Here is a 27,038-nt window from a genome sequence, read left to right as displayed (position 1 = left end):
TAATGCAGGGAACTGGAAGTGTGTGCTCAATGTGGAGGACAGAAGCCTTTACCATCACATCATATAACATCACAGTCTATCCTACAAGTAAGAACAGAAACCCTGTTTGTATCTACTAAGTTAATACTGTATTTATACAAGGAGACATGAATTAATTTGATAATATTTTCATCGTATAACTGTAAAATCGAATATTAAGAGTTCAACAGTGATAGGAAATTCAATCATTCTGAGAGAAGGGAGGAGAGTCATAGGTCAATCACATTACCATGTAATGAGTTTGATATTACATTTCTGTACTGACTGTAGAGTTGTCAATCAAATGCTTCTTGTACAACCTCAATATTAAGGGTTCTGTTGTGGCTTATATCATATTGAAGCACTACCAGTAATTATCATTATACCATATTATCAGTAGGTTTCGTTGCTATGGTTGAACCACTAACAGCCATCAAAGCTAATCGTACAGTCTTGAAGCCTGGAGAAGCCCTCCATCTTGATTGCATTACTACTCAACAAGAGTTTGAGGAGATTATTTGGCTCCATAGGAAAGAAGGAGATAGTGGGAACAATTTCACTGTGATAGGCACTACTGAGGATACCACCTTTATTATTGACAATGTGACTTATGAAGACTCTGGTCTCTATATGTGTCAAGTGATACTGGGTGAAAGAGGAAATTTATCAGCATCAGCTTGTATTGAAGTGATAATTGGAGGTAAATGGGTTTATGAATAAAAGTGTGAAATAGGATTGATTGGTTGATAGACTATAGTATGTGACTCTTGTATCTCTTCTACTAGATTCTCCTGTTATACTGAATCACAATAAATCTCAAGATGTATACCTGGACCGTTACGACCCTTTGATATCAGACTCTGAGTCAGTCCTTGATCTTCATTGCAGTCCTAGAGGGTATCCAACCCCTGCTATAACATGGTACAGAAATGGCCAGGCCTTGGGAAACAGCAGCAGGTCAATAACTATATGCAGCGGCACTCAAGGAAGCTTTGCTGTATACCAGTGCATTGCTGTCAATGAATTTGGGAGGGACAGTGTACTGATCAGGGTATTAGTTAGAGGTATGCACAATGATAACAAAAGCAATGATATTACCCGTAATTAGTACTTTAAACTTTTCCGTTTAGTAATTATTTTTAATGATGCATGAATTCCTGGGATTAATACGCACATTCTTTCACTCGTATAGGTCTTGCCAATCCAGTTGGGGATATAACAATCACTCCCAAAGTACAGGATGAGATTACGCAAGAGCTGTATGTATCATGGACCCCACCAGTTCAAAGAGGAGGAGTCAGTTCACTCGTGTATAATGTGAATGTGTATTATGCTGATCCTATATTTGGAGATGAACAATTATCAACAAAAAATATAATGGATGGGTCATCTTCTGCTACCATACGATTACAATTGAGAGATGCGCTTGAATTTAGAGTCTATCAAATTGAGGTGTTAGTTTACAGAGTTAGACTCACAGGAAGGAAAGCTGCTTACGAGTGCATTGATACCAAAATACCATGTAAGGAGGACTAATGCACATTAACTAATACAGTCTAACAACAGTGATACCTACATGTATATTGCTCATCATGAAATAATGTAATATCATTTTTTATCTTTTATATAGATTACTTGCAAGATACTCCACCATTAACATTTGATTGTGAGACAGGAAATATGAGTGTTCTGTGGGAGCCACACAATCCTTCTAGTTTTAAGAATTTTGGTGATGTGAGTCTCAAAGCCAGTTGCCTTTATAAAGGAATGAATCATATGGTAAGACACTTATTCCTATAGCTATGCTATTATACCAATAAATCCTATTTTGTATAGAGTAAGTTTGAGGAACTCGAACTTATGGAGCCAAACTATAGGAATGACAGTTTTATGTCTTTTCTGCAACCTGGAACTGTCTGTCAGTTTTACGGGAACTACAGGACTCCAGACAGCGACTGTCAAGGGGATTCGCCGCTTAATTATTATAGAGAGGTACCAATAAGGCACTGTGAAGTAAAGATTGACACTATCCCTGAAGATGAAGGTAAAAACTACTTCCATATACTTTAGCACTACATTATATAGAGCTGTATTACTATTAATTTTATTCTTGTGCGTAGCGTCATTAATTGTATTTAATTTTTCTTTTCATCAGGATTGCATTTGAAAATATTTCAAAATATATCCAACGATACTGTGACTCTTCACTGGAGGGCTGAGAAGGAAATTGTGTGCAATGAAACGCCATTTTCAGAAAGCACACATGTGCCTCTTGAAATCAGTGGAGAGTGTCGCTATAAAGATGAAGTGAAATCAGTAAGAGAGAGAGAGAGAAAGGGGAGAGTTAGAAAAGGAAAAAGAAGTTGGGGAATGAGGAAGGACATATTGACACGTCAATAATGATAATTATTTCTTTCCCTGCAGCATATGGCTACTGTAAATATTACCAACAAGCTGGAAGGGATTGTGTCATTCATCCTTCCATCTCATGACTACATATGTTCATTTACCGCAATCATCAATGAAGCCAACACAACATATGAGAGCTCAGTTCATATAGCCAGTGGGCACCCAATACAAAGTATGCTTATATCAGTGTCTGTGTATGCTAATATTGCAACATAATATGCGGTATACCACAGTAATGACTTAATCTTTTTTGTAGGTGCTTATTTTTATAAGCCTACACCTCCTGAGTTTTGTAACCACAATATTGCTACAACCAGTAGTGGTGATGATGGCATTATATCAAGCAGTCAAACACCAGTCACTTCAGTTACATCTATTACTGAGTCTTCTACTTCAAGTAATAAACCTAGCACTGGGTCTTCCACTATACTCATTGCTACTCCATCATTAGCTCCATCACTATCAACCACAAGTGGTATGTATAATTGCATGCATAATGCTTTGATGTATACACAATCAAGATGATTTAAATATGATTGTCCTATTGCTTAATATGATTAATAAATATGATTTATATCTATTGCTTAATAATAATATCATATCATTCGGAACTGTTCCTTTTCATATCACAGGTGGCGCAGCATCTCCACTAATTACGTCAATGACTGTCGTATTTTCCATTGTGATATCAGTCCTGGTCTTTATATTGGTCTTCCTGTTTGTTGTGTTGTGTCTGAGGCAGAGGAAGAAGAGGCTCATGTTTGAAATTTTTAACGAAGAGACACACGTAAGCTAGTCCAACAGACACAATATGATTTGACAACCCAAAACAAACAATTAAGTACCCATTACAGTACAGCCTCCTCTTAATAGACTCTCCCTATAGCATACACCTCCATATAACAGACAGCACCTAGTGTACCAATTACATTCATTACTGCATGTATTAAATAACCTCCACATAAAGGACACCTCTGTATAACAGACAAACTTTCTTGTACCAAAGTATTATATCAATTATGTTATAGAGGCTAATTGGTCACTTAACCTATGAAGTGGCATGCACACGTTCACTCATGTTCACTCATGCTTTGCTTGCTTGTTTGTTTATTTTACTACTATAACTATAGTAATGTGATTATGAGAATTGGAATGCTATTTCCAGACAGTTATGCATCATAGCGTGTCATAGTGACCATGTGCTACTTCAATTATTATCCCTAATTCAAGCAATAGGGTAGTGTCTGCTTTGAGTTCTGCATGTTTAGAATCAGATAAAACATACGTCTACATGAATACTTTTATTTTCATTTTAGAATGGCTACAATTCGTCGTACAATTTCCTAATGGAATGGAGTGGGGCTGATAACGTTTCCATTAAAACCGAGATACAGTCACCGTCTTATGCAACCAGCACCACAGCTATGGCTAGCATGTCTTCTGGCTCTGTGGAAATGCTTGAAATATCGTGTCAAATCGAAGCTATGAGAAACAAAGAAAACGAGACAGAAGCAGATAAAGATAATGAAAGTATTAATACCATCTTTAAGGAAGATTGGACTGATACTAGCTCTAAGCATACTCTGTCTTTTTCTCCTCTGCCAGCAACTAATGATGAAATCCCTGACTGTCATGTACAAGTTGATACCAATGGGTTTACGTATCAAGTGAAAAATGACGCCACAGTAGAGCAAGAAACTAGTGCTTGTAGCAGTGGGTATGGAAGCCAGATAACAGCCTCGTCTTGCTCTCCATCTCAGGACTATCACGACAGTATTGTCCCTGACCTAGAGGAGGCTCAATCCACTAACACTAAGAAACTTAAGGACGTTCCTGAAGTGGACGAGAGCCAAGTCGATGAATGCTTTGTGACTGATTTAAGAAGCTTTAGTAGATCCCCAAGCCTGGAAGATAACAAAAGCCATGAGCAAAGCGATCCAGCTACTTGTAGTGCTCCAGTGATCATTAGTGAGAGTCTAAAAGGTTTGCAAGACTTGGGTTCCTCCGTTTCGAGCAACGAGAGTTTATCTCGTGAGAAAATTCACTTCTATTGTCATCATGAGACTGAGGATGGGGCAAGCAGAGACAATTTAACTAATGTATTGTATGTAGATGAGAAAGGGTATATACGTTTTATATGCAAAGAAACAAGTTGATATTTTTTATCATTATTTATGTCTGTATTGTTACACTTTTGTATTTATATTTGATTTTTAAAGTTATACGTTTTGTTTCAAGTATAATAATGCTCTTACAAACTGCAAAGTCATGCACTTTTCAGTGACAATTTAGACCATCAATGATGCTTCACTTCCCCTATACTGCTTCCATATGAAAGAAGAAGCACAATAAGGTAACTTGAAATTGGAACTACCTTATTAAGCAATTGAAGTCATAATAGTGATGTGGTTTCCAGCATAGTAGCTAGTATATAAGTGAAGGAGATGAAGAGTGAAAGAGCATCTACAGATAAAGAAGTAAAGTCATGGAACTACTTGGTTCACTTGCTGCTATTTTGATCATTCTGTTCAGCTTCCATGCAGGCACTCATGCCTTCCCTACATACAGGTGCCCTAGTAAGTATCACTGTTCTTTGTAGTGCATGAAAATGACTTGTAATCTATAGGTGGCCTTCCAGATGATAAAGGAAAGATATCACTCATTGCCACTAGCACAGAGACTGGTTACAGTGTAAAGTGGGTCACTCATGATACCTACTATGTTGACTACCTCAACCTTGAAACAATATGTTATCCACAAGAAACAAAACCAACAGTATGTCACATCTATATACTTGTATATAGTTAGTTTATTTTTGTTGTTAAATTTCACAGGGAAAAACCACAGTCTTTGTTGAATTGTCTGAAGTAAAATTTGGTGTAAAAAACTTCACAGTAGATGATACTAAGGATACACTAGAGTGTAGGATCTTTGGTTGCTACATTGATTCTGAATGGGCAGACATTCATGCAATTGAGCCTGTTATCATTAGAATTGAAAGAGGCTCACCATCTCCAACTTCCTCCATTATAGCTTCTCCTTCTCCTTCGCCATTTTCACCATTCCCTTCACCTTCCTCTTCACTGGCTACCATTACAACTTGCTCAACTATTACTACAACTATTTCCACCCTGCAAAACTCTCCAATTTCTAGTGAAGCACCTAAAGTAGTATACTCACTGACTAAACGGAGTAGTACTGGCCAAAATGCAGGCACTGAAGGAAATGATACTAACAATACTTTTAAAGGTATTTCTAACATTATCATCTATTGCTATTATTTAAATATTTTTCTCCTTCATAGATCACTTTGATATTGTTGTTGTGATACTATGCCTTGTTGTGGTTTTTGCTTTGTTAATTCTCAGTGGTATCATTGTTGTCTTGATATTGGAGATAAGAAAAATGAAGCAAACTAAGATTTCTCCAAGAGAACTGTCTTAAACATAATATTTTCATTATGATATTATTAATTTTGTTATGCTTATTTATGAATCTAAGTATAAGTTATTTAAACCAGATATAATTTTTTATGATGACAGGAAATAATGCTTCAAATTTTTGTCAGTCAAAAGTTTTTCAAAATTTAAAATCTTAATTTCTTTTTAAAATTAATATTTATTGTCAGTAAAATTTCTATGATGTTTGTTATATGCTACCCTAGTGAAGCAAAATTTTGTTAAGCAAAAATGCCTCATGAGTTTGACAAAACAAAATTTTGAAATTATACAGCGATATTTTGAATTATTACATTTTCTGATACAAATTGATGTCTTTATATGCTATGTAAAAAGTTGAAGTCTCTGACAGATAGCTTTTGAGTAATGAGCATTAAAACTATGCCAATTTTTAAAAAAGCAAATGATAGCCCATGGTTTTTTTAAGAAGAGTTTCAAAATTTACCACAAAATTTTATTACATTTTTGAATACATATTGATATCCTTATGCTATGCAGAAAATTTGAGCTGATTTCGACTTCAAATTTTCAAGCTACAGCCATTTTACGAAAACACTAAAACTCTGAAAAATATCCAAGCCCATGGCTCTTTCTAAAAATGGCTCCAAATCACCCCTAATTTTTATTAAATTTTTTTATGCACATTGCTGCTCTTATGTTATGTAGAAAGTTTTAGCAAAGTCCGATTTAAATTTTCTGAGTTATGACTATTCTTTTTGAACTCTAATTTTCTGAAAAATACCCAAGACTATTATATAGCCTTGGATTTTTTCCAAAAATGGCTCTAAAACTACCCCAAAGTTTTATTACATTTTCTGATATGCATTGAAGTTCTTATGAAATGTAGAAAGTTTTTGAGTTGTTTCCAACAGATAATTTTTGAGTTATGAGTATTTTTTTAAATGCTCTAAAATCACCCAAAATTTTTATTACTTTTTCTGATTCAGGTATAAATGTCCTTATACTATGTTTGAGCTGATTACAACAAATGCTTTTTGAGTAATGGGCACTTTAAAAACACGTCAAAATTTCCAAAAATTAGCTTCAAAATTGTCCACATGGTTTTTAGCCAAATTTGATCAAAACTTAAATTAGTATTTTCAAGATGCTTATAATTATGCTTATGTTTAGCATTATTGTTTTACTGATTCAGGATTTAAATTTTTTTAAACAAGAAAATTAGACACACATCCACTTAATGTAAGATTGATACATCTTTTCTTACTCGCACTTAACCTTCTTGGTATTTTTGCTGTTTGACTTTCTCGAACATTTACAAAACATAAAACATGCATGCAGATGTATCCGTAAAAAATGAATAGTTCGTCAAATGTGAAGTACTATATGCACACTTTGTAATAGATTGTTTTCAGAGTAGGAGAAGAGATGAGGTGACAAGCTTGTAACTCTCTGATGTTCTTCAAATGGTCAGCAAGTGAACATTATATACTTGTTCCCTGTGATGTGAGTACTGTAACCAATTAACCAATAGGGAACCAAATAATCACCTTAAAAATAAAAATACAACTATGATAAATGGTAACTTAGCAAGCTTTTGTTTAATATGTTTTGTATGATATTTAAAATATAATTTACAATAGCTTCAAAGACATGAGTATAGTTAAATATGAGTTTCAGTGACCATTTGTCAGGAAAACTGTTGAATGCCCTTGAATTTTTGTGTGCTACTTTTTGTTCCCAAATAATTTTTACAGCAGTTAATACTATAAAGTTTCAATGTTAAAGTTTCTCAAATATCTACACTTCAACAGGTAAACAAGTTATTTTGTCTATTATAGGCTCTTTTAACTAGATTGTCTTGCCACAGTCACTACTTTTTTATATAATTAATGTATTTGTTATCAAACAATAATATTTAAATATTTAGACCACAAATGAAAAACAAAACAGACTGTCTTAAAAAATATACAGATACATAGTGACTGCTGAATTTAATAAGATAAATTCATCATTAATCATGTGGAGTGCCTATCATCTAGGCCTTTTGAGAAAATGTATGCATGGTACATAAGATATACAACAATTCAGTATCTCAGACATTTGCCTAACTGGCCATATAGAGCATAGGGGCAAAATGCAACAGTTTTATAATTAAAACACAGCATTGAAGAACAGTGATAGGATCATGGGACTCTAACCATTGTGTTGTCATTGTAAGTCTAGTATTATTGACTTTATATGCCTAACCCTCTTAACCCATGTATGAAAACAATAAAACACTATGCATGCACATGGATTTAGTCATAGAGGGTTGGGCTAACAGTTTTTATCCTATATAAGTAGATTAAAGCAACCATCATGCTAAAAAAACAATCTTTTCTACAGCTATGAACAACAGTACTGAATTTCCAGAGTCATTTCTTGCTATTCATTCAGCTATACATGTCCTGATCTTTGTTGTTCTTCCAGTCCCTCTGGTTACAGTGACTGGTATGTCCATAGTGGCACTGCTGACTGCTAAAGATGTCAACTGGAAAATAAAAGTGGTTCTCATCAACATCCTAGTACCAGATATAATTGTCTTTATATCTTTAATTTTTTATGACTTGGGCTATCCTGTACGTGTTTATTTAATTGAAGGAAATGACACTGATGCTCTTGATGTTACTTGCCTCATGTCCATTATACTTTATGGTATAGCTTTCCTTGGAAATGCATTTGGAGGAGTACTCTTCTCTGTGTCCGTATATATTTTCACTAAGCATGGAGTAAAAAAGTTAAAGTGGATCGGTATCATAAGTTACATTGCTACCACCTGGGTTCTTATCTTGCTGTATCGTATTATTCCAATTGTTTTAAATTTAGACACTTTAGGAGTAATATCCATTGCTGGTTTTTGCATATTCCCCATAACTCAAGCATTTATTGTTAACATCACTATTGATGTTCTGCTGGTTCTGCTCAACATCACTTTTGTGGTCATTTTTAGCACTTGCAACTTCATTTTCGTCAAAAAGAATCAAATTGCAACAGAAAACTCGGACAGACCTAACCCCCTCAAGAAAGCTATGACAAAAGTTATGGTAGTTTATGGTGTTCATGAATTTTGTGCACTCTTTCTACTTACTATAAACTTCTCTTCTTTCATAAATTTTGGTGATATATCACCAATCATTCAACACATTAAATACTATATTTTACTCATTATACCAACTTTTATAATACTACTTCTCCCTGTTGCAATAGCAATCTTCATGAAGCCAGTCAATGATCACTTAAAACAAATCTTCAAAGTACTGTGTCCACTATACTCATACTGCAAAGTTTGTAAAAGAGATGAAGTCGAAGAAGAAACAGCAAATCCTCAGTAAATACGATCTATAGCTGGAACAATTTAGTGACCTAATTCTATGAACAAAAAGTTTAATTAAGTTTAGTTTTATTGTTAGTCAGATTTAGTTTTGTTTTGTAAATTGAAAAAATTAAATGTTGAATTTCTAATAATATTTCACAATGATTTTGTTGTTCAAACACAAAACTAGCCACTAATTTGACATGAAGCAAAAATGCTAAATAAGGTAGCTGTTAACATTACATTAGCTTTTCAGTACATTTTGTAGTGCTATGTTGACAAGGTGATGTCACTCAACATTCTTATGGCAAAAAGGGTTGGACTTACAGTTCATGTATCATATAAAAGAGCTGGATCTACAATCACTTCTTTATTGTTAAAAAATTTTTTGTCTACAACTATGAACAACAGTACGGAACTTCCAGAATCATTTGGTGCCATTCATTCAGCTTTGCATGTCTCAATCTTTGCAGTAATTGGAATCCCTCTGTTTACGATAAGTTTCACATTCATAGTGGCACTGCTGACTGCTAAAGATGTCAACTGGAAAATGAGAGTGGTTCTTATTAATATCCTCATCCCAAATATAATCTATTCTCTTACTGCACTACTCTATAACTTGGGTTATCCTGTACGTGTTTATTTAATTGAAGGAAATGATGATGATGCCGCTATTACTGCATCTTGCTTCCTACCAATCCTATTTTACGGTATAGCTAACCTTGGAAATGCATTTGGAGGCCTCTTCTTTTCTGTGTCGGTATACATTTTCACTAAGTATGGTTTAAAGAATTTAAAGTGGATCGGTATTGTAAGTTACATTGCTACCATCTGGGTTCTTATCTTGCTCTTTCGTCTTATTTCAATCCTTTTAAATTTAAACGATGTTAAAGCAATAACATCCATTGGTGGATTTTGTATATTCCCAGTAGATCAAACGTTTATTGCCAGCTTTATTTTTGATGCTCTGCTTATTATACTCAACATCACTTTTGTGGTAATTTTTAGCACTTGCAACTTTTTTTTCGTAAAAAAGAATCAAATCGGAACAGAAAACTCAGATGGACCCAACCCTCTGAAGAAGGCTATGACAAAAGTCATGGTAGTTTATGGTGTTCATGAATTTTGTGCACTCTTTCTAGTCGTGTCAGGCTTACATGTCTTTTTATTAGATTATGCATCACCAATCATTCGATGCGTTATATACTATGTCTTACTAATCATACAACTTTTGTCAATACTAATTTTTCCTATTTCAGTAGCAATCTTCATGAAGCCAGTCAATGATCGCCTGAAACAAATCTTCAAATTACTGTGTCCACTACACTCATGCTGCAAAGTCTGCAAAAGAGATGATGTTGAAGAAGAAACAACAAGTCCTTAGTGAATACAATCTGAACAATTTAGTGACTTAATTTTATGAACAAAAAAAGTTTAGTTTCATTGTTATTTGTTAGTTTACTTTTATTTTTAGTCAGAATTTAGTTTTGTTTTGTAAATTAAAAATTTTTTAATGTTTTACAATGATTTTGTTGTTCAGCCAAAAAAACTAGCAACTAATTTGACATGAAACAAAAATGCTAAATAAGGCAGCTGTTATAACATTAGGTTTTCAGTACACTTTGTAGTGCTGTGTTGACAAGGTGATGTCACTCAACATTCTTATGAGAAGCAGGGTTGGGCATATAGTTGTATCTTCATATAAATGAGCTAGATCTACCATTACTTTTTATTGCTAAAAATAATTTTGTCTACAACTATGAACAACAGTACTGAACTTCCAGAATCATTTCGTGCCATTCATTCAGCTATACATGTCCTGATCTTTGCAGTACTTTCAGTTCCTCTGGTTACAGTGACTGGTATGTCCATAGTGGCACTGCTGACTGCTAAAGATGTCAACTTGAAGATGAAAGTGGTTCTCATCAACATCCTAGCACCAGATATTATCTATTTTCTATCTCAAATTTTCTATATCTTGGGCTATCCTGTACGTGTTTATTTAATCAAAGGGAATGATACTGATGCTCTTGATGTATCTTGCCTGATATTCCTTGTGCTTTACAGTATAGCTTTTCTTGGAAATGCATTTGGAGGAGTACTCTTCTCTGTGTCGGTATACATTTTCACTAAGTATGGAGTAAAAAAGTTAAAGTGGATCGGTATCATAAGTTACATTGCTACCACCTGGGTTCTTATCTTGCTGTATCGTATTATTTCAATTGTTTTAAATTTAAACGCTTTAGGAGTAAAATCCATTGGTGGTTTTTGCATGATTCCAACAACTCAAGTATTTATTGTCATCATCACTATTGATGTTCTGCTCATTCTGCTCAACATCACTTTTGTGGTCATTTTTAGCACTTGCAATTTCATTTTTGTCAAAAAGAATCAAATTGCACCAGAAACCTCAGATGGGCCTAACCCTCTCAAGAAAGCTATGACAAAAGTCATGGTAGTTTATGGTGTTTATGAATTTTGTGTACTCATTCTACTTACTAGAAATTTCACTTCTTTCATAGACTTTGGTGACATATCACCAATCATTCAATATGTTATATACTATATTTTACTCATTATACCAAAATTGATAATACTACTTCTTCCTGTAGCAATAGCAATCTTCATGAAACCAGTCAATGATCACCTGAAACAAATCTTCAAAGTACTGTGTCCACTACACTCATACTGCAAAGTTTGCAAAAGAGATGACACTGAAGAAGGAGCGGAAAATCCTTAAGTAAATACAATTCAGTCTATGTAGCCTGAACAATTTAGTGACCTAATTTTATGAACAAAAAGTTTAGTTTTATTGTTAGTTTTATGTTTAGTCAGAATTTATTTTTGTTTTGTTTAGTAGTTAGCTGAAATAAAACTTGTGCTAGCTACATGCCCACATGCCACTTTTTGACCAAACATGATGTTACTGCAATTAATACTATAGAGCCTCAGTTTGCAAAATAATGAGAGTTACCAGTATTCAGTGGGCTATTTTGTCTATTAATATTAAATTGAGCTCTTTCAAATAAGCTCTTGCCAAGACTCAATAGCCACAATACAATTATATAAACTCAAAATAAGTTATTCTATTACGGTATATGGTATACTAGTAAGTTACATACACAGAATATAGGACCTGAGGTTTGTGTCCGAGGATGGGATATAGCTCAATGATCATAGGCCCAAGGGCTATATAACATCCAAGGACATAAACCTCACTGTATATGAGATTGTTCTAGTATACTATGTATGATACGTTGCATAATGATGACAGCATTTATGCATAGCAGGTCTATTATACAAAATATAGGACCCACTACATCAAAGGAATGATGTCATCATTATCCACAGATAAATAATATGATGCTGTAGTGTGCGTTAGTATACGTAGTCAAAATCTAATAAAACCTTCTCAATACTATTATTACAAAAACAGTAACAGTTAATGAACAAAACTTCAATGACACGGACTATCTAAACTAGACACTAAATCAGTGGTGTAAACTGAGTTTTTAAATAAACACAGCACAAGAATTTAAAACGCATAGCCAATGAAACTATACAATACTTTATTTGTACAATTTTCTTCACTACTTCACTGGCTACTACTGTAATTCACAAAACTATGAACAATAGTACTGAAATTCCAGAATCATTTGGTGCCATCCATTCAGCTATACACATCTCGATCTTTGCACTAATTGAAATCCCTCTGTTGACAAAAAGTCTCACATTCAAAGTGGCACTGCTGACTGATAAAATGCCAACTAGAAAATGAGAGTGGTTCTCATCAATATCCTCATCCCAAATATATTCTATGTTCTAACTGCACTATTCTATGACATGGGCTATCCTGTACGCATTTATTTACTTAAAGGAAATGATGATGATGCTATTAATGTCTCGTGCTTGTTACCAATTATATTTTATGATATAGCATACCTTGGAAATGCATTTGGAGGCCTCCTTTTTTGTGTCAGTATACATTTTTATTAAGTATGAAGTAAAAAAGCTAAAGTAGATTGGTATTGTAAGTTACATCATTATCACCTGGGTTCTTATTGTTTATGTATCGTATTATTTTAAGTTTAAACAATAAGGAAAATAACATTCATTTGTGGTTTTTGCCTACTATTGTTAAATCAAGCGTATCTTACCAGCAACACTATTGATGCTCTGCTCATTATAATCAGCATCACTTTTGTGGTGACTCTTAGCACTTGCAGCTACATTTTTGTCAAAAATAATTAAATCACAACAAAAAACTCAGATGGCCTAACCCTCTGAAGAAAGCTATGACAAAAATCATGGTAGTTTATGGTGTTTATGAATTTTGTGCACTCTTTCAAATAGCTTTAAATTTTACTATCTTCAGAAAGGATGACAATCTATCACCAATTGTTCACTACTCTATATTTTATGTGTCACTAATCGTACAATTTTTGTCAATACTACTTTTTCCTGTTGCAATAGCAATCTTTCTGAAGCCAGTCAATGATCACTTAAAACAAATACTGTGTCCAATACACTCATATTGCAAAGTCTGCAAAAGAGATGACGTCAAAGAAGAAACAGCAAATCCTTCAGTAAATACAATCTAGTCTATGGCCTCGACAATTTATTAATCTAACTTTTTGAACAAAAAGTTTAGTTTTATTGTTAGTAAAAATTACTTTTTTGTTTTATTAGTGAACTGAAAAAAACTTCTGCTAAGCTAAATGCCCACATGCCGCTTTTTGTTACTCTATAGAGTCTCAGTTTGCAAAATAGTCGAAAGTTACTGTATTCAGTAGGTTATTTTGTCTATTAAGCTTTTTCTTGCACAAGTGCCTTTTAAAAGACCTTAATTTAATTTAATGTCAAACTCACAATAAACACACTTATGATATCATGGACAAAATATAATAAAAACTAGGGATGATTTCGAAGCCATTTTTGAGAAAAGCAATGGACTATAGTCTACTTTTCCCAGAAAATTATTTTTTTAAAAAAGGCTATAAAATTTGCTGAATTTAAAAAATGACCATAGATTGATTGAAAAGATTGAGTCGGAATCATTCAACTTTCTACACAGCATAATAAGTACATCAATATGTATCAGAAAATGTATTGAGAAATGAGATAATTTGGAGTCATTTTTTGAAAAAACATGGACTACTATATCATAGTCTTGCTTTCTACAAAAATTTTTTAAATGGGTGTAACTTGAATATTTTTTAGTTGGAATCAGCTGATATTATTAGTGGATCATCATCAACTAAATTTAGGCTATAAGGACTGATCTACTAAATGCCTGAAGTATTTACAGCATCATTTAGGTACAACTTTACCGTACAAGGGATTAAGAAGTGACACATGATGCAGATAGACTAAGCAAGTGAGAATCAATGAAAAACACATGGTTTTAAAACTAGTAAATGGTACGTGATAGCATAATGCATAATATCATAATCAGAATTAGCACAATCATAAACATAATTCTTACTTTAGCCGCATCAAATTCTAATACATTAATAGCAATAGCAAATATTGCTATACAGAATCCCCTGGAGCCACAAGTAAGAACCTAACAAATACAACAACCGGTTAAAGGAAGAAAGGCTAATCATTAATTCCAGCTCAATTATTTTATGCGTTATCATGAAGGATTTCTGCCATGATATTTTTTACTGTTGTCTTCATTGAGCTCAGCAAGCTTCTATACAAATACACTACAATAAGCAAATACAGGAATAGCAGATCTGCTTCACCTACCTACCACTACAAGCAACGCCTACTCATTATAAATCACGTGACTTAAAGTGGTGCTCAGTTGCTCACTGTGCTGGTACTGTTGGTGTTGGTCCTGGACTGTTGGTTATAACTTTCTGGCCAGCAAGCTGCAGGGCCCAGGCCTGATGGCTTGGTTGTTTGGTTCTAAAAGTAAGTACTAATGTTACTATTCCTGTATCATGTACTGTCAATCGTTTATAATAGATCAACTGAATAAAAGAGCTGCTCACCGCACTGTCTCAGTAGGTGATTCACTGTTTGTGTGGGCTGGTAGACAGGATGGTTTAACTTTACCTGAAGTACTCGTACATGATAGTGAAGAGAAGAGAAGGATCACTAGTAATATGCAGCACTTTACTCCTTCAACAGGCCAATGGATCACTAGAGGTACTACTGGTACTCCTCCATTAGGAGTGAGAGACTACTGCTGTACTGCAATACATGATCAATTGTATTATTTCGGGGGATGGTGTGGCCATGGCGCCTGCTATCACAACAGTATTACACAACTGGATACTGTTAGTTTTCAATGGAAAGAATTAGAACTAACTGATGCAACTAGACCAGTCATGAGGAGAGGCTGGGGTGGAATGATATCATTTGAACTTGAAGGAGTACACCATTTACTAATGATAGGAGGGTATGGATCTAAACCATCTGTACAACTACCTCATCATAAATATATTATGCTACCTAGTGGAAACTGGCGAACTAATGAACACTCAATGTATAATCTATCATCAAGTAAAATTTTATATTACTGTTTGAAATTATGTTGATTTAGGAAAATGGAACAATCCTTCAGTCATTGGTCAATGTATACCACCTTCTAGCACCTTTATCATTGAAAAGATCAACAACACTAGAACTGTTTTGTTTGGTGGACGAGAGACTGATGATGATGCTAAGGATACTTATACTAACAATATTTATATATTAGAGATATCAATCAGCACTGTGGTATGTTGTTATGTGTACTGAATGTATACATCACACACACACACACACACACGCACACACATTAATGTCATTGTTAGGTGTGGTTATTTTATTTTTAGTTCTGGCAGTGTATAAAGAAACCTGAGGCAATAGACCAATGGCCTGTGGGTAGAAACCGTCATGCAGGTGCTATTATTATAACTAGATCAGACTGTCCTATGCTAGTGATAAGTGGTGGGGTGGATAAGAATAATGATACATTAGATGATTGTTGGATCTTTAACATCACTCAACATTCCTGGATAAAGGTATGTTAGATATTATTAATAATTGATCTGTACAGTGAGATACATGTAAAATATTATTTAATTCTATTAATAGTTAGCTGTACCTCACTCTGTTAGTAAGAGATTTGGTCATTCTCTCTCTGTGTTCATTATGAGTCCTCATTGTGTCTGGATAATAGCTGCTGGAGGATATGTTGATAATAGATTAACATTTGTCACTAATCCTAACATTGTTACGTTAACTGAACTAGGTCAGTGTATTAGCCACACTCACCAATAAATACTATTATTACCTAATTATAATCATAAATTATTATGATTAATTATAATTATTTCTAAAATTATTGTTATTAATATATATTTTAGTTACTAACAGTAAAGAAGAGTGGACAGTAGGTGATACATTAGATACCAATGGTATGAATAATGAAGAATACAAGAAGAAGTATCAGCAGCAACTACAGACAGGAAGAAGAATATGGTTGGAGGAGTACCAGAAACCAAGAAAAGGAGATACAGCCAATATTGAGCAAACCGTACAAGCTCTTATGAAGAGTCTTAAAGAGAAGAAGAGAGAAGCACAAGTTTATCGTCAACAACTGGAGCAGAAGGAAAGAGAAGAAGCAGAGAAAGAGCAAGAAATAAGAAGATATCGTCATCAGCTACAAGAGAAGGATAGAGAGCATCAGGTGGTACTGCAGGAGAAGGATCTATTGATATTACAAAAGAATGAAGAGCATCAGAAGGTAATAAAGGAGAAGGATAGGGAGCTACAAGAGAAGGATAGGGAACATCAGGCAGTACTGCAGGAGAATCAGGAGGCACTAAGACAGAAGGATAGGGAGCTACAAGAAAATCAAGAAACAGTACGACAAAAGGATATTGTGATTCTTGAGAAGGACAGGGAGCTACAGGAGAAGGATAGGGAGCTACATCAGTCTCAAGAGGTAGTTCATATGTATCAGCAACAAGCATTTACTGATGATCACTGGGTTATTAATAAAGATGAGGTGACTTTGACTAAGGAGGAGTTAGGAAGAGGATCTTATGCTGTTGTTACAGTTGGTATCTTTAGAGGTTTAAGAGTAGCTGTCAAGTCACTTCATACTATCATCATCTCAGATTTTAATTTAGCTCTCTTTTCCAGGGAAATGAGTATAGCATCACGAGTACGTCATCCTAACCTGGTCCAGTTTATTGGTGCAACTAAAGTGGGTAATCCTCTCATCTTGACCGAGCTGATGAGCACTAGTCTTAATCAGGAGCTTCGCAGAAAACAATTTACCAATCAACAAATTCTGAGTATTGCTCAGGATGTAGCTTTAGGTCTCAACTACCTTCACCTGTTTAAGCCTCAGCCTATTATTCACAGAGATGTTAGCAGTCCTAACGTATTATTAAAGCCTTGCACTGGACCTGCTGGTTATGAAGCTAAAGTAGCAGATTATGGTACAGCTAAGTTAGTACAAGTTGACAGTACTGGTACTATTATGCCAGGCAATGTTGCATATGCTGCGCCAGAAGCTCGTGATCCTGATCAACACAGTCCAGCAATGGATGTCTACAGTTGCTCTGTTCTCCTTATGGAAATGACGTTGTACTCTCCCCCAGAAATGACAACAGCAGAGAGAGAAGTACAAGCTGGTAGTATCTCCTGGTCTGATATGAAGTCTCTCATACAAAGAGGACTTAATGCTGATCCTAGAGCTCGTCCTACTATGGCTCAAGTAATAGAGTCATTGAAAAGGATGAAGATTTGATTAAAATGGTTTGTATTTTGATGCTCTAATTATTGCTTCTGCCTTTTAGTTATTTTTTATTATTTTGTGTGTTTTAATCTAACCAATATTTTGATTACTCTCTTGTCTTCAGTTATTCTTATTTTTGTTTGCTTTCAGCTTTGATTTCTTTGTTTTTTATAAAATTTAATACTTTTAAGTTTAAATGTGACCATAATTGACAAAAGGGCCCTTATGGCGGATTTTAAAATTGATCATATATAATGGAAAATATCAATCTGTGAGTGCTTTGTTAGACAATCATTGTTTCTAAAAGTTTCATGGTAACTTTTTGCATCCTGTGGAGTAATTTTATGATAAATGGGGCTCAGGAAGTTGGATTTCTTAGGCTAGAAAGACAAATTTCACTACCCACCATAAGGTACCTTTTGTCAATTATGGTCACAAATACAAAATTGCAGCTTTTGGATGAACAATGTTGAGTGAATTACACAATAGCAGTTTAAAAGTGTCACTGATATCAACTACATATACATTCTACATTAATTATACAATACATTATTTTGATTCCTCATCAATATCAGTAGCAGCACATTTTTTCATTGAAAGCACTGCTGGTACAGATTTATAACCTATAGGGTGTGATTAATGAAATAATTTATTTTATTTTATCATAACATACTTTCTTTAATTTTTCTATTCCTCATGTAACAATACAGGGTCACTGACACAATGTGAAGCACTATTGACAGCAAAAGGAACACTCCTAATATACTGAACAACACTGTATTCATTGAATAAAAATAGCTCCAATAAAGTAATACCATGCTTACCACTTGAAATAATTCGCAGTTCACTATAACTTTCAGCTACATTATTAGTGGAACACACTGCAGCTGTGCTTGAACAAACTTGACCGACAGTAGAAATAACTAAAGTTTTTAATACCATATCATTGCATGTAGTATAAAGAGAGACTTATGTACCTGTTGTAGTATAGGGTATGGTCACAACAGAGGGACATGTTCCACTACTTGTTGTAGTAGAGAGTGTTGTCACAATTGAAGAACTTGCTCTAGTACTGGTTGCTGTATAGGAAAATATAACTGCATGAATTATGAAGCATATAGAATAGGATGAATAGTCCAGCCATGGCTTTGTTTAAATAATAGTCATTATAATAATTTGCATTGTTCTGCTTGTACTCCATTTATTTCTTAAACAAGAATACATGCTTTATGCTCTATCATCAAAACAATCATTCAAAATAATATGTGTTTGGGTTTGTGTCAGTATGTTTGTGTGTGTGTATGGTTTACCCATGAAGTATAGAATGGGAGGTGATAGGTCACTTTCTCCATGAATTGTCACTGCTTGTACCTATATTGGTATAATAATGAACATAATTACCATTCAGTAGAGAAAAAATAGAATAGAGAAGGATGAAAGACAGAATGAGAAGATTTATATAGATGTACCTACCGAAATAAAATAGTGGCCAGAGACAAGATCAATTTGATTCAAATCATATCGAAGTGTGGTACCATTAACACTGCCTCTAACAATAGCAGTATCAGAATCAAGGAACTTACTCACTAATATATTATAGCAAATGATAACACCATAAGGATACTGTGGTTCACTCCATGTTAGTACAGTAGGTTGACCAGTTGGTGAACTTTGTAATATGAGTGATTGAGGGCTTGAGGGCGGAGAAGATGTTGTTTTCACGTTAATTGAGACCTGTCTCCCTAATTCATTTGACATGTCCTGATCTGAGACACCATTGTTTGATGTGATGGTTATAGTGTAAGTAGTCAATGGAGTGAGACCTGTTAGTTGGTAGAAGGTGTTACTTGTATTGTAAAAATTGACAAAGTTCCCATTAGATTGGTCCATTACTTTAACATGGTAAAATATATCTGAACGGTTTCCATTGTTGATTGGAGGACCCCATGTAATATTAATACTAGTGGAAGTGAATGAAAAGGAAAAAGAATGTGGGGGGCCAGGAGGTGCTGGAGAATAAGAGAGGGAGGGAAAGAATTATATAAGAATACTGTGAGACAGAATATAAATAAAGGAGAATTTTGCATGCATATAATCAAGATAATGTACTCTTGATAAAGCATGATGTTATTATAAAACCTTACCAGTGCAATCCATATTGACAGTTTCATAAGCTGCTCTATAGTGTCCGTTACTGCACTGACAGTAGGAAGATCCAATATGCACTGAGTCACTGTTAGCAGGACAATCACTGCAGTCAGTGTCAGTGTCATATTTGTACGGGCCAGCAGGACATGCTATATAGAGTAAACAATTAAAGATATCAGAATATTTAATATAGAAAATTAGATATTAAATATAAAATAATGGAATATTAATATTAGTATTCTAAGGCCTAAAGAGTGGTCCATCAAATTTCAGTTTCAGAGTGGATTGATTTAATGAATGGTGACAAGAGCACAAAATGCTGATTTGCTGGTGCAAATTAAGACTATGAAAGTACAGTATTCTATTAGGAATTAATCCCTATGCATGGATAGTCAGGGCAACAGGCTCATGCATTTAATAAGTGTGCTAGAGCAAACAATTGATCATAAATAAGATTTATTATATCAAGAGTAGATACATATTTACTCTTGATTAGGGAGGGCTAATAGACAAGGGAACTCAAAGGCTTCCTTTAATAGAAGGGACTGGACACTATTCTAGCTTGCAAATTGTTTAGTACTGAATAAAAGTGATTACACTGACCTTGACAAGCTGTATCATTAGCCTCATATCCAGGATTACATTCACATGAAGCTGATCCAATCCACACTCCTAATAACCTACACTTTATACTTACACTATTTGGTGTTGCAGGACTGGCATTATCAATGCAAGTAGCATTCACATTTTTGTCTGGATCAAAATTCCCTTGGGGAGCTACTGTCTCTGGATAGATAGCTTTATTCAATATTTGATAAGGGCAGACATTGTAGAATACAACAATCCGATTAATGACAGTACAAGATCAATTGGTCCCATATAGCCAGATACAGACCAGAACTAGATACAGCAAATGTCTCTGAGTCAGTTGTAGCTCCTTCAACAGCAGTTTGTATCAGACGAACACCAGCATATGAATAATAACTGATATTTCCTCTGTTCATTTCATCTGGTTCATTAGTTTCATATGTCTGCACTTCAAATGTCTGCTGGCCACATTGCTGGTTTTCACACTGCAAATTTGATGAGAATGTTATGTTAATTCTTAATTGGTTCAATCCTGGTTCACTAATATTAATGTATTGTGTTATCAACCAATTGCTCTGGAATGAAGATGATCCTTCAGGGATCAGATTAGCACAAACGTTGATTCGATACAAGCACTGTACTCCTTGATTGCTTTCAAACCACTACAAGATTAGATAATAACAAATAATACCAATAATAATAAATGATAATCTTACAGCATCGGCAAAAGCAACTTCACCTCGACCAGATCCCCCTCCATCATAATCAATGGTCAGCCAAGTCCTATTTTCTCCTTCAGCTCCAACAAGAAGAAGCGACCTGTAATTCTGTGAGTCCAGTAGAATTTTTTCATTAGGAAAAGTGACATTTCTTATTGGTATATCCAAACAATAAGGGTCAGCATCTCCTGGAGCAACACTAATGTTTTGCTGGGCAGTAGCTACTGTAACAGATAATGAGAGGAAGGACAGAATGAGGGAATAACAGAAGGAGATCATTGTCTAACGAAGGACGGAGATCACAGCTTCTCAAAGCAAAAGAGCTGAAGTAAACGTTTTTATACACAGAGGAACGCCCACACACCTCAATTGGTAACTAAATAATGCTGAAAGCTTATGTGCATTATTATGTGCTCTTGATTTTTGCTGCTCGTTATTTTGATGTATTATTATTAGCAACAGCAAAAAATTGAACTGTTTACAATAAAAAATCTAAAATAATTTTCCAAAAAGTCCTAATTTTATTGTTTATAAAAATGTTCCATTATTGCCATCGCTTTATTTAGAGCACACAACACAAGCCAAATCCTTAGCATCAATGAATGGAGGACACATCAATCCTTCACAAAAAGCACGCACATAATAAAAGGAGGCTGAATTTCGGTGTCCTCCAGTCCCTGGGACCTTTTCCCTATTAAGATCAATACATTAAAATAATTTATTATTTCTATTATCATGGTGCTCATATAAACCAAGAAATCACTGCATTCCATTGTCCATGATCCAGGCGGACATGCTGTTTTAGCAGGAATCATGAGTACATCCTTCTTTTCCAAGGGGCTCCATGATCACAGTATATATGTATCAAAAAATGTAATAAAAATTAGGGGTGATTTCAGGGCCATTTTTAGGAAAAAATTTTTGCTTTTTTCTAAAATTTGCTAATTTAAAAAATACCATAAAATTTTAGCAGGAATTACTTTAAACTTTTTCATGCAGCATAAGTACATCAGGCAGAAAATATCATGAAAATTGGGATGATTTTGGAGCTGCTATTTGAAAAAAACTATCAACTATTATTATAGTCTTGCTTTTCCAAAAATTTTCAAAAATGGTTGTACCTTGAATAATTTTAGTTGGAATTAGCTGATGTTATTAATGCATCATCATTAACTAAATACATTAAGTAGAAATAACAAGCATTGCTATACAGAATTCATGACACTGGAGCCACAAGTAAGTATTTTTAAAATAGAATAGGTTAAAGCATAAGATAATTAATACTACATAACGTAGTATTCATTATCTCTGGTTAAAGGAAGGAATGCTAATTGTCATTAATACCAGCTCAAATATTTTGATGCATATCATAAAGGACTTTTCCATCAGTGATATATATATATCTTTCAAAAATATCAGTCATGGCAGTTTATAATTTAGTCTTCATTGAGCTCAGTAAGTGTCTATGTAAATACAATATAATGGTATGAATATGATTGGCAAGCATAGGAGTAATATAGAGTAGTTTACTCATAGAAAATAGAGTACGTTTACTCATTTTGTCTTCATCGAGCCACACCTAGATCTAGTAGACTCTACATAAACAACGCAAAACTCACTAAGTGGGAGTTGCCCCTCAAGGGCGGGCCTAATGGCTAGGTTGCTGTTTGGTTCTAAAAGTAAGTTCTAATGTTGCTCTTCCAGTATCATAATCATGTATTGTCAATCATTGATATATAGATCAACTGAATAAAAGAGTTTTTCACACCACTGTATCAGTAGATGATTCACTGTATGTGTGGGGTGGTCATCAGGATGGTTTACCTGGAGTACATGATAGTAAAGAGAAGAGAAGGATTACTAGTAATATAGAGCACTTTACTCCCTCAACTGGTCAATGGATCACTAGAAGTACTACTGGTACTCCTCCATTAGGAGTGAGATCATACTGCTGTACTGCAATAAATAATCAATTGTATTATTTTGGGGGATGGTGTGGCCATGATGACTGCTATCACAACAGTATTACACAACTGGATATCGTTAGTCTTCAATGGAGAGAATTAGAGCCAACTGATGCAACTAGACCAGTTATGAGGAGAGGTAGTGGTGGGATCATATCATTTGAACATGATGGAGTATACCATTTACTAATGATAGGAGGGTATGGACCTAAACCAGCTGTACAACTACCTCATTACAAATATATTGAGTTATCTAGTGGAAACTGGCGTACTAATGAGCACTCAATATATAGTCTATCATCAAGTAAAATTTTATGTTCTGTTTGAAATTATGTTGATAATAATAATAATGCTTTAGGAAAATGGAATAATCCTTTAATTATTGGTCAGTATATCACACCTGCTAACGATTTCATCATTGAAAAGATCAACAACACTAGAGCTGTTCTGTTTGGCGGAGTAGAGACTGATGATGATGATAAGACTACTGTTACTAATAATGTTTATATATTAGAGATCTCAGTCAGCACTGTGGTAAGTTAAAATTTAATTATGTGTACTGAATGTATGCACAGCACACACATCATTGTTAATGGGTGTGGTTTTTTTATTTTTAGTTCTGGCAGTGTATAAAGGAAGCTAAAGCAATAGACCAATGGCCTGTGGGTAGATATGGTCATGCAGGTGCTATTATTATAACTGGATCAGACTGTCCTATGCTAGTGATAAGTGGTGGGGCAGATAAGAATAATGATACGTTAGATGATTATTGGATTTTTAACATCACTCAACATTCCTGGATAAAGGTATGTGATCTGTACAGTGAGATACATAAATCATTAATTTATTTCTTTTGGCAGTTAGATGTACCTCACTCTGTTAGTAAAAGATTTGGTCATTCTCTTTCAGTGTTCATTATGAGTCCTCATTGTGTCTGGATGATAACTGCTGGAGGTTATTTTGTTGCGAATCCTAAAACTGTTATGTTAACTGAACTAGGTCAGTAGACATGCAATGTACAGCCACAACCACCAATGAATAATTACCTAATTATAATTATTTCCTTTTATCTTAATGTTGCATTAGATCCACACTCTGTAATTAAAATTATTATTAATATTGTATTTTAGTTACTAACAGTAAAGGAGAGTGGACAGTAGGTGATATATTAGATACCATTGGTATGAATAATGAAGAATACAAGAAGAAGTATCAGCAGCAACTACAGATAGTAAGAAGAATATGGTTGGAGGAGTACCAGAAACCAAGAAAAGGAGATACAGCCGATATTGAGCAAACTATACAGGCTTTTATGAAGAGTCTTGAAGAGAAGGAGAAAGAAGCACAAGTTTATCGACAACAATTGGAGCATAAGGAAAGAGAAGAAGCAGAGAAAGAACAAGAAATAAGAAGATATTGTCATCAGCTACAGGAGAAGGATAGGGAGTATCAGGTGGCACTGCAAGAAAATCAAGAAGCATTACGACAGAAGAATAGGGAGGTGCAGGAAAAGAATTGGGAGCTACAGGAGAAGGATAGGGAGCTACAGGAGAAGCATAAGGAGTTACAGGAGAAGGATAGGGAGCTACAGGAGAATGAGGAGAAGTTACAACAACAGGATATTGTAATACTTGAGAAAGATAGGGACCATCAGGTGGTACTGCAGGAGAATCAGGAGGCACTATGGCAGAAGGATAGGGAGGTGCAGGAAAAGAATTGGGAGCTACATGAGAAGGATAGGGAGCTACAGGAGAAGCATAAGGAGTTACAGGAGAAGGATACGGAGCTACAGGAGAATGAGGAGAAGTTACGACAACAGGATATTGTAATACTTGAGAAAGATAGGGACCATCAGGTGGTACTGCAGGAGAATCAGGAGGCACTATGGCAGAAGGATAGGGAGGTGCAGGAAAAGAATTGGGAGCTACATGAGAAGGATAGAGAGCTACAGGAGAAGGATAGGGAGCTACAGGAGAAGGATAGGGAGCTACGTCAGTCTCAAGAAGTAGTTCGTAGGTACCAGCAACAAGCACTCACTGATGATCACTGGGTTATTAATAAAGATGAGGTGACTTTGACAAAGGAGGAGTTAGGAAGAGGATCTTATGCTGTCGTTAAAGTTGGTATCTTTAGAGGTTTAAGAGTAGCTGTCAAGTCACTTCATACTATCATCATCTCCGATTTTAATTTAGCTCTCTTCTCCAGGGAAATGAGTATAGCATCACGAGTACGTCATCCTAACCTGGTCCAGTTTATTGGTGCAACTAAAGTGGGTAATCCTCTCATCTTGACCGAGCTGATGAGCACTAGTCTTAATCAGGAGCTTCGCAGAAACCGATTAACCAATCAACAGATTCTGAGTATTGCTCAAGATGTAGCTTTAGGCCTCAACTACCTTCACCTGTTTAAGCCTCAGCCTATTATTCACAGAGATGTGAGCAGTCCTAACGTGTTATTAAAGCCTTGCACTGGACCTGCTGGTTATGAAGCTAAAGTAGCAGATTATGGTACAGCAAAATTAGTACAAGTTGACAGTACTGGTACTATTATGCCAGGCAATGTTGCATATGCTGCACCAGAAGCTCCTATTCCTGATCAACACAGTCCAGCAATGGATGTCTACAGTTACTCTGTTCTCCTTATGGAAATGAATTTGTACTCTCCCCCAGAAATGACGACAGCAGAGAGAGAAGTACAATCTGGTAGTGTCTCCTGGTCTGATATGAAGTCTCTCATACAAAGAGGACTTAATGCTAGTCCTAGAGCTCGTCCTACTATGGCTCAAGTAATAGAGTCATTGAAAAAGATGAAGATTTGATTAATTGTTGTATTTTTGATATTCTAATTATTACTGGCTGCCTTTTAGTTAGTCTTCTATTATTTTGTGTATTGTAATCTAACCAATATTGTGATTACTCTCTTATCTTCTCTTATTCTTATTTTTTGCTTTCAGCTTTGGTATCTTTCTTTATTTTCAATACTTTTAACTTTAAATTAATTGCAGCTTTTGGATGAAGAACGATACGTGAACTACATAATAACAGAGTTTCAAAGTGTCACTGAAATCAACTACATATACATTCTACATTAATTATATAGTACATTATTTTGATTCCTCATCAATATCAGTAGCAGCACATTCTTTCATTGATAGCACTGCTGGTACAGGTTTATAACCTATGTGATTGTATAAGTTAAATAATTTATTCATTTTAATCATAACATACATTATTTGAATTTTCTATTCCTCATGTAACAATACAGGGTCACTGTCACAATGTAAAGCACTATTGACAGCAAAAGGAACACTCCTAATATACTGAGCAACACTATATTCATTGAATAAAAATAGCTCCAATAGAGTAATACTATGCTTACCACTTGAAATAGTTCGCAGTTCACTATAACTTTGAGCTGCATCATTAGTGGAACACACTGCATCTGTGCTTGAACAAAATTGACCGACAGTAGAAATAACTAAAGTTTTTAATACCATATCTTTGCATGTAGTATAAAGAGAGACTTAGTACCTGTTGTAGTATAGGGTATGGTCACAACAGAAGAACATGTTCCACTGCTTGTTGTAGTAGAGAATGTTGTCACAATTGAAGAAATTACTCTACTAGTACTGGTTGCCGTAGAAGGGGACATAACTGTATAATTATGGAGCATAGA

The 27,038-nt window shown here is 34.8% G+C and overlaps 5 protein-coding genes across 6 annotated transcripts; 4 read left to right on the top strand and 1 right to left on the bottom strand.

The window, feature by feature from the left end:
• Window positions 1–6: 6 nt before the first annotated feature.
• LOC100637559 (neogenin-like) lies at window positions 7–4,692 on the top strand. 2 transcript variants are annotated; one of them, XM_020002999.1, is made up of 11 exons: window positions 7–87; window positions 419–718; window positions 804–1,082; window positions 1,211–1,540; window positions 1,649–1,797; window positions 1,855–2,062; window positions 2,174–2,334; window positions 2,443–2,599; window positions 2,684–2,902; window positions 3,060–3,214; window positions 3,744–4,692. In XM_020002999.1, exons 1-11 carry the CDS (start codon window positions 30–32, stop codon window positions 4,581–4,583), a joined length of 2,856 nt encoding a protein of 951 aa, XP_019858558.1. In that variant the 5' UTR covers window positions 7–29; the 3' UTR covers window positions 4,584–4,692. The 2 variants fall into 2 exon arrangements, with proteins under 2 accessions (XP_019858558.1, XP_019858557.1); XM_020002998.1 differs by having other exon boundaries at window positions 416–718.
• A 175-nt stretch (window positions 4,693–4,867) lies between these two features.
• On the top strand, window positions 4,868–5,948 carry LOC109586789 (uncharacterized). Its single transcript, XM_020002996.1, has 4 exons — window positions 4,868–5,003; window positions 5,054–5,202; window positions 5,262–5,676; window positions 5,732–5,948. Exons 1-4 carry the CDS (start codon window positions 4,913–4,915, stop codon window positions 5,869–5,871), a joined length of 795 nt encoding a protein of 264 aa, XP_019858555.1. The 5' UTR covers window positions 4,868–4,912; the 3' UTR covers window positions 5,872–5,948.
• Window positions 5,949–15,057: 9,109 nt separating this feature from the next.
• Window positions 15,058–18,093, top strand: LOC105314567 (uncharacterized). Its single transcript, XM_011408813.2, has 6 exons — window positions 15,058–15,120; window positions 15,175–15,714; window positions 15,755–15,930; window positions 16,029–16,217; window positions 16,291–16,447; window positions 16,563–18,093. Exons 1-6 carry the CDS (start codon window positions 15,096–15,098, stop codon window positions 17,954–17,956), a joined length of 2,481 nt encoding a protein of 826 aa, XP_011407115.2. The 5' UTR covers window positions 15,058–15,095; the 3' UTR covers window positions 17,957–18,093.
• Window positions 18,094–18,631: 538 nt separating this feature from the next.
• LOC105314566 (ephrin type-A receptor 4-like) lies at window positions 18,632–21,678 on the bottom strand. Its single transcript, XM_020002994.1, has 8 exons — window positions 21,397–21,678; window positions 21,001–21,342; window positions 20,696–20,954; window positions 20,089–20,241; window positions 19,418–19,953; window positions 19,255–19,315; window positions 18,922–19,023; window positions 18,632–18,867 (listed from the first exon to the last, which is right to left on the bottom strand). Exons 1-8 carry the CDS (start codon window positions 21,676–21,678, stop codon window positions 18,632–18,634), a joined length of 1,971 nt encoding a protein of 656 aa, XP_019858553.1.
• Window positions 21,679–23,390: 1,712 nt separating this feature from the next.
• On the top strand, window positions 23,391–26,359 carry LOC105314565 (dual specificity protein kinase shkE-like). Its single transcript, XM_011408811.2, has 5 exons — window positions 23,391–23,667; window positions 23,722–23,897; window positions 23,981–24,169; window positions 24,224–24,362; window positions 24,494–26,359. The coding sequence occupies exons 1-5, from the start codon at window positions 23,493–23,495 to the stop codon at window positions 26,179–26,181; spliced, it is 2,367 nt and encodes a 788-aa protein (XP_011407113.1). The 5' UTR covers window positions 23,391–23,492; the 3' UTR covers window positions 26,182–26,359.
• The last annotated feature ends 679 nt before the right edge of the window (window positions 26,360–27,038 follow it).

Source organism: Amphimedon queenslandica, unplaced genomic scaffold (genome assembly GCF_000090795.2).
Source record: "Amphimedon queenslandica unplaced genomic scaffold, v1.1 AMPQUscaffold_12786, whole genome shotgun sequence".
In the NCBI taxonomy this organism is placed as follows: Eukaryota; Metazoa; Porifera; class Demospongiae; order Haplosclerida; family Niphatidae; genus Amphimedon; species Amphimedon queenslandica.
The sequence above is the reverse complement of the archived record's forward strand: the minus strand, read 5'-3'. Positions and strand labels throughout refer to the sequence as shown.

Bases quoted from the DNA above. Each gene is read 5' to 3' on its own strand.
- LOC105314567 (XM_011408813.2), top strand. From the start codon at position 15,096: ATGGCTTGGTTGTTTGGTTCTAAAA. The intron at 15,121-15,174 runs GTAAGTACTAAT...CGTTTATAATAG, and splicing joins TTGGTTGTTTGGTTCTAAAA to ATCAACTGAATAAAAGAGCT. The intron at 15,715-15,754 runs GTAAAATTTTAT...ATGTTGATTTAG, and splicing joins AATGTATAATCTATCATCAA to GAAAATGGAACAATCCTTCA.
- LOC100637559 (XM_020002998.1), top strand. From the start codon at position 30: ATGTGGAGGACAGAAGCCTTTACCATCACATCATATAACATCACAGTC. The intron at 1,083-1,210 runs GTATGCACAATG...TCACTCGTATAG, and splicing joins GATCAGGGTATTAGTTAGAG to GTCTTGCCAATCCAGTTGGG. The intron at 2,063-2,173 runs GTAAAAACTACT...TCTTTTCATCAG, and splicing joins CACTATCCCTGAAGATGAAG to GATTGCATTTGAAAATATTT.
- LOC109586789 (XM_020002996.1), top strand. From the start codon at position 4,913: ATGGAACTACTTGGTTCACTTGCTGCTATTTTGATCATTCTGTTCAGC. The intron at 5,004-5,053 runs GTAAGTATCACT...TGTAATCTATAG, and splicing joins CCCTACATACAGGTGCCCTA to GTGGCCTTCCAGATGATAAA. The intron at 5,203-5,261 runs GTATGTCACATC...TAAATTTCACAG, and splicing joins CACAAGAAACAAAACCAACA to GGAAAAACCACAGTCTTTGT.
- LOC105314566 (XM_020002994.1), bottom strand. From the start codon at position 21,678: ATGATCTCCTTCTGTTATTCCCTCATTCTGTCCTTCCTCTCATTATCT. The intron at 21,343-21,396 runs GTAAGATTATCA...CTAATCTTGTAG, and splicing joins AAGTTGCTTTTGCCGATGCT to TGGTTTGAAAGCAATCAAGG. The intron at 19,316-19,417 runs GTAGGTACATCT...ATACCAATATAG, and splicing joins CTGGCCACTATTTTATTTCG to GTACAAGCAGTGACAATTCA.
- LOC105314565 (XM_011408811.2), top strand. From the start codon at position 23,493: ATGAGGAGAGGTAGTGGTGGGATCATATCATTTGAACATGATGGAGTA. The intron at 23,668-23,721 runs GTAAAATTTTAT...ATAATGCTTTAG, and splicing joins AATATATAGTCTATCATCAA to GAAAATGGAATAATCCTTTA. The intron at 24,363-24,493 runs GTCAGTAGACAT...ATTGTATTTTAG, and splicing joins TGTTATGTTAACTGAACTAG to TTACTAACAGTAAAGGAGAG.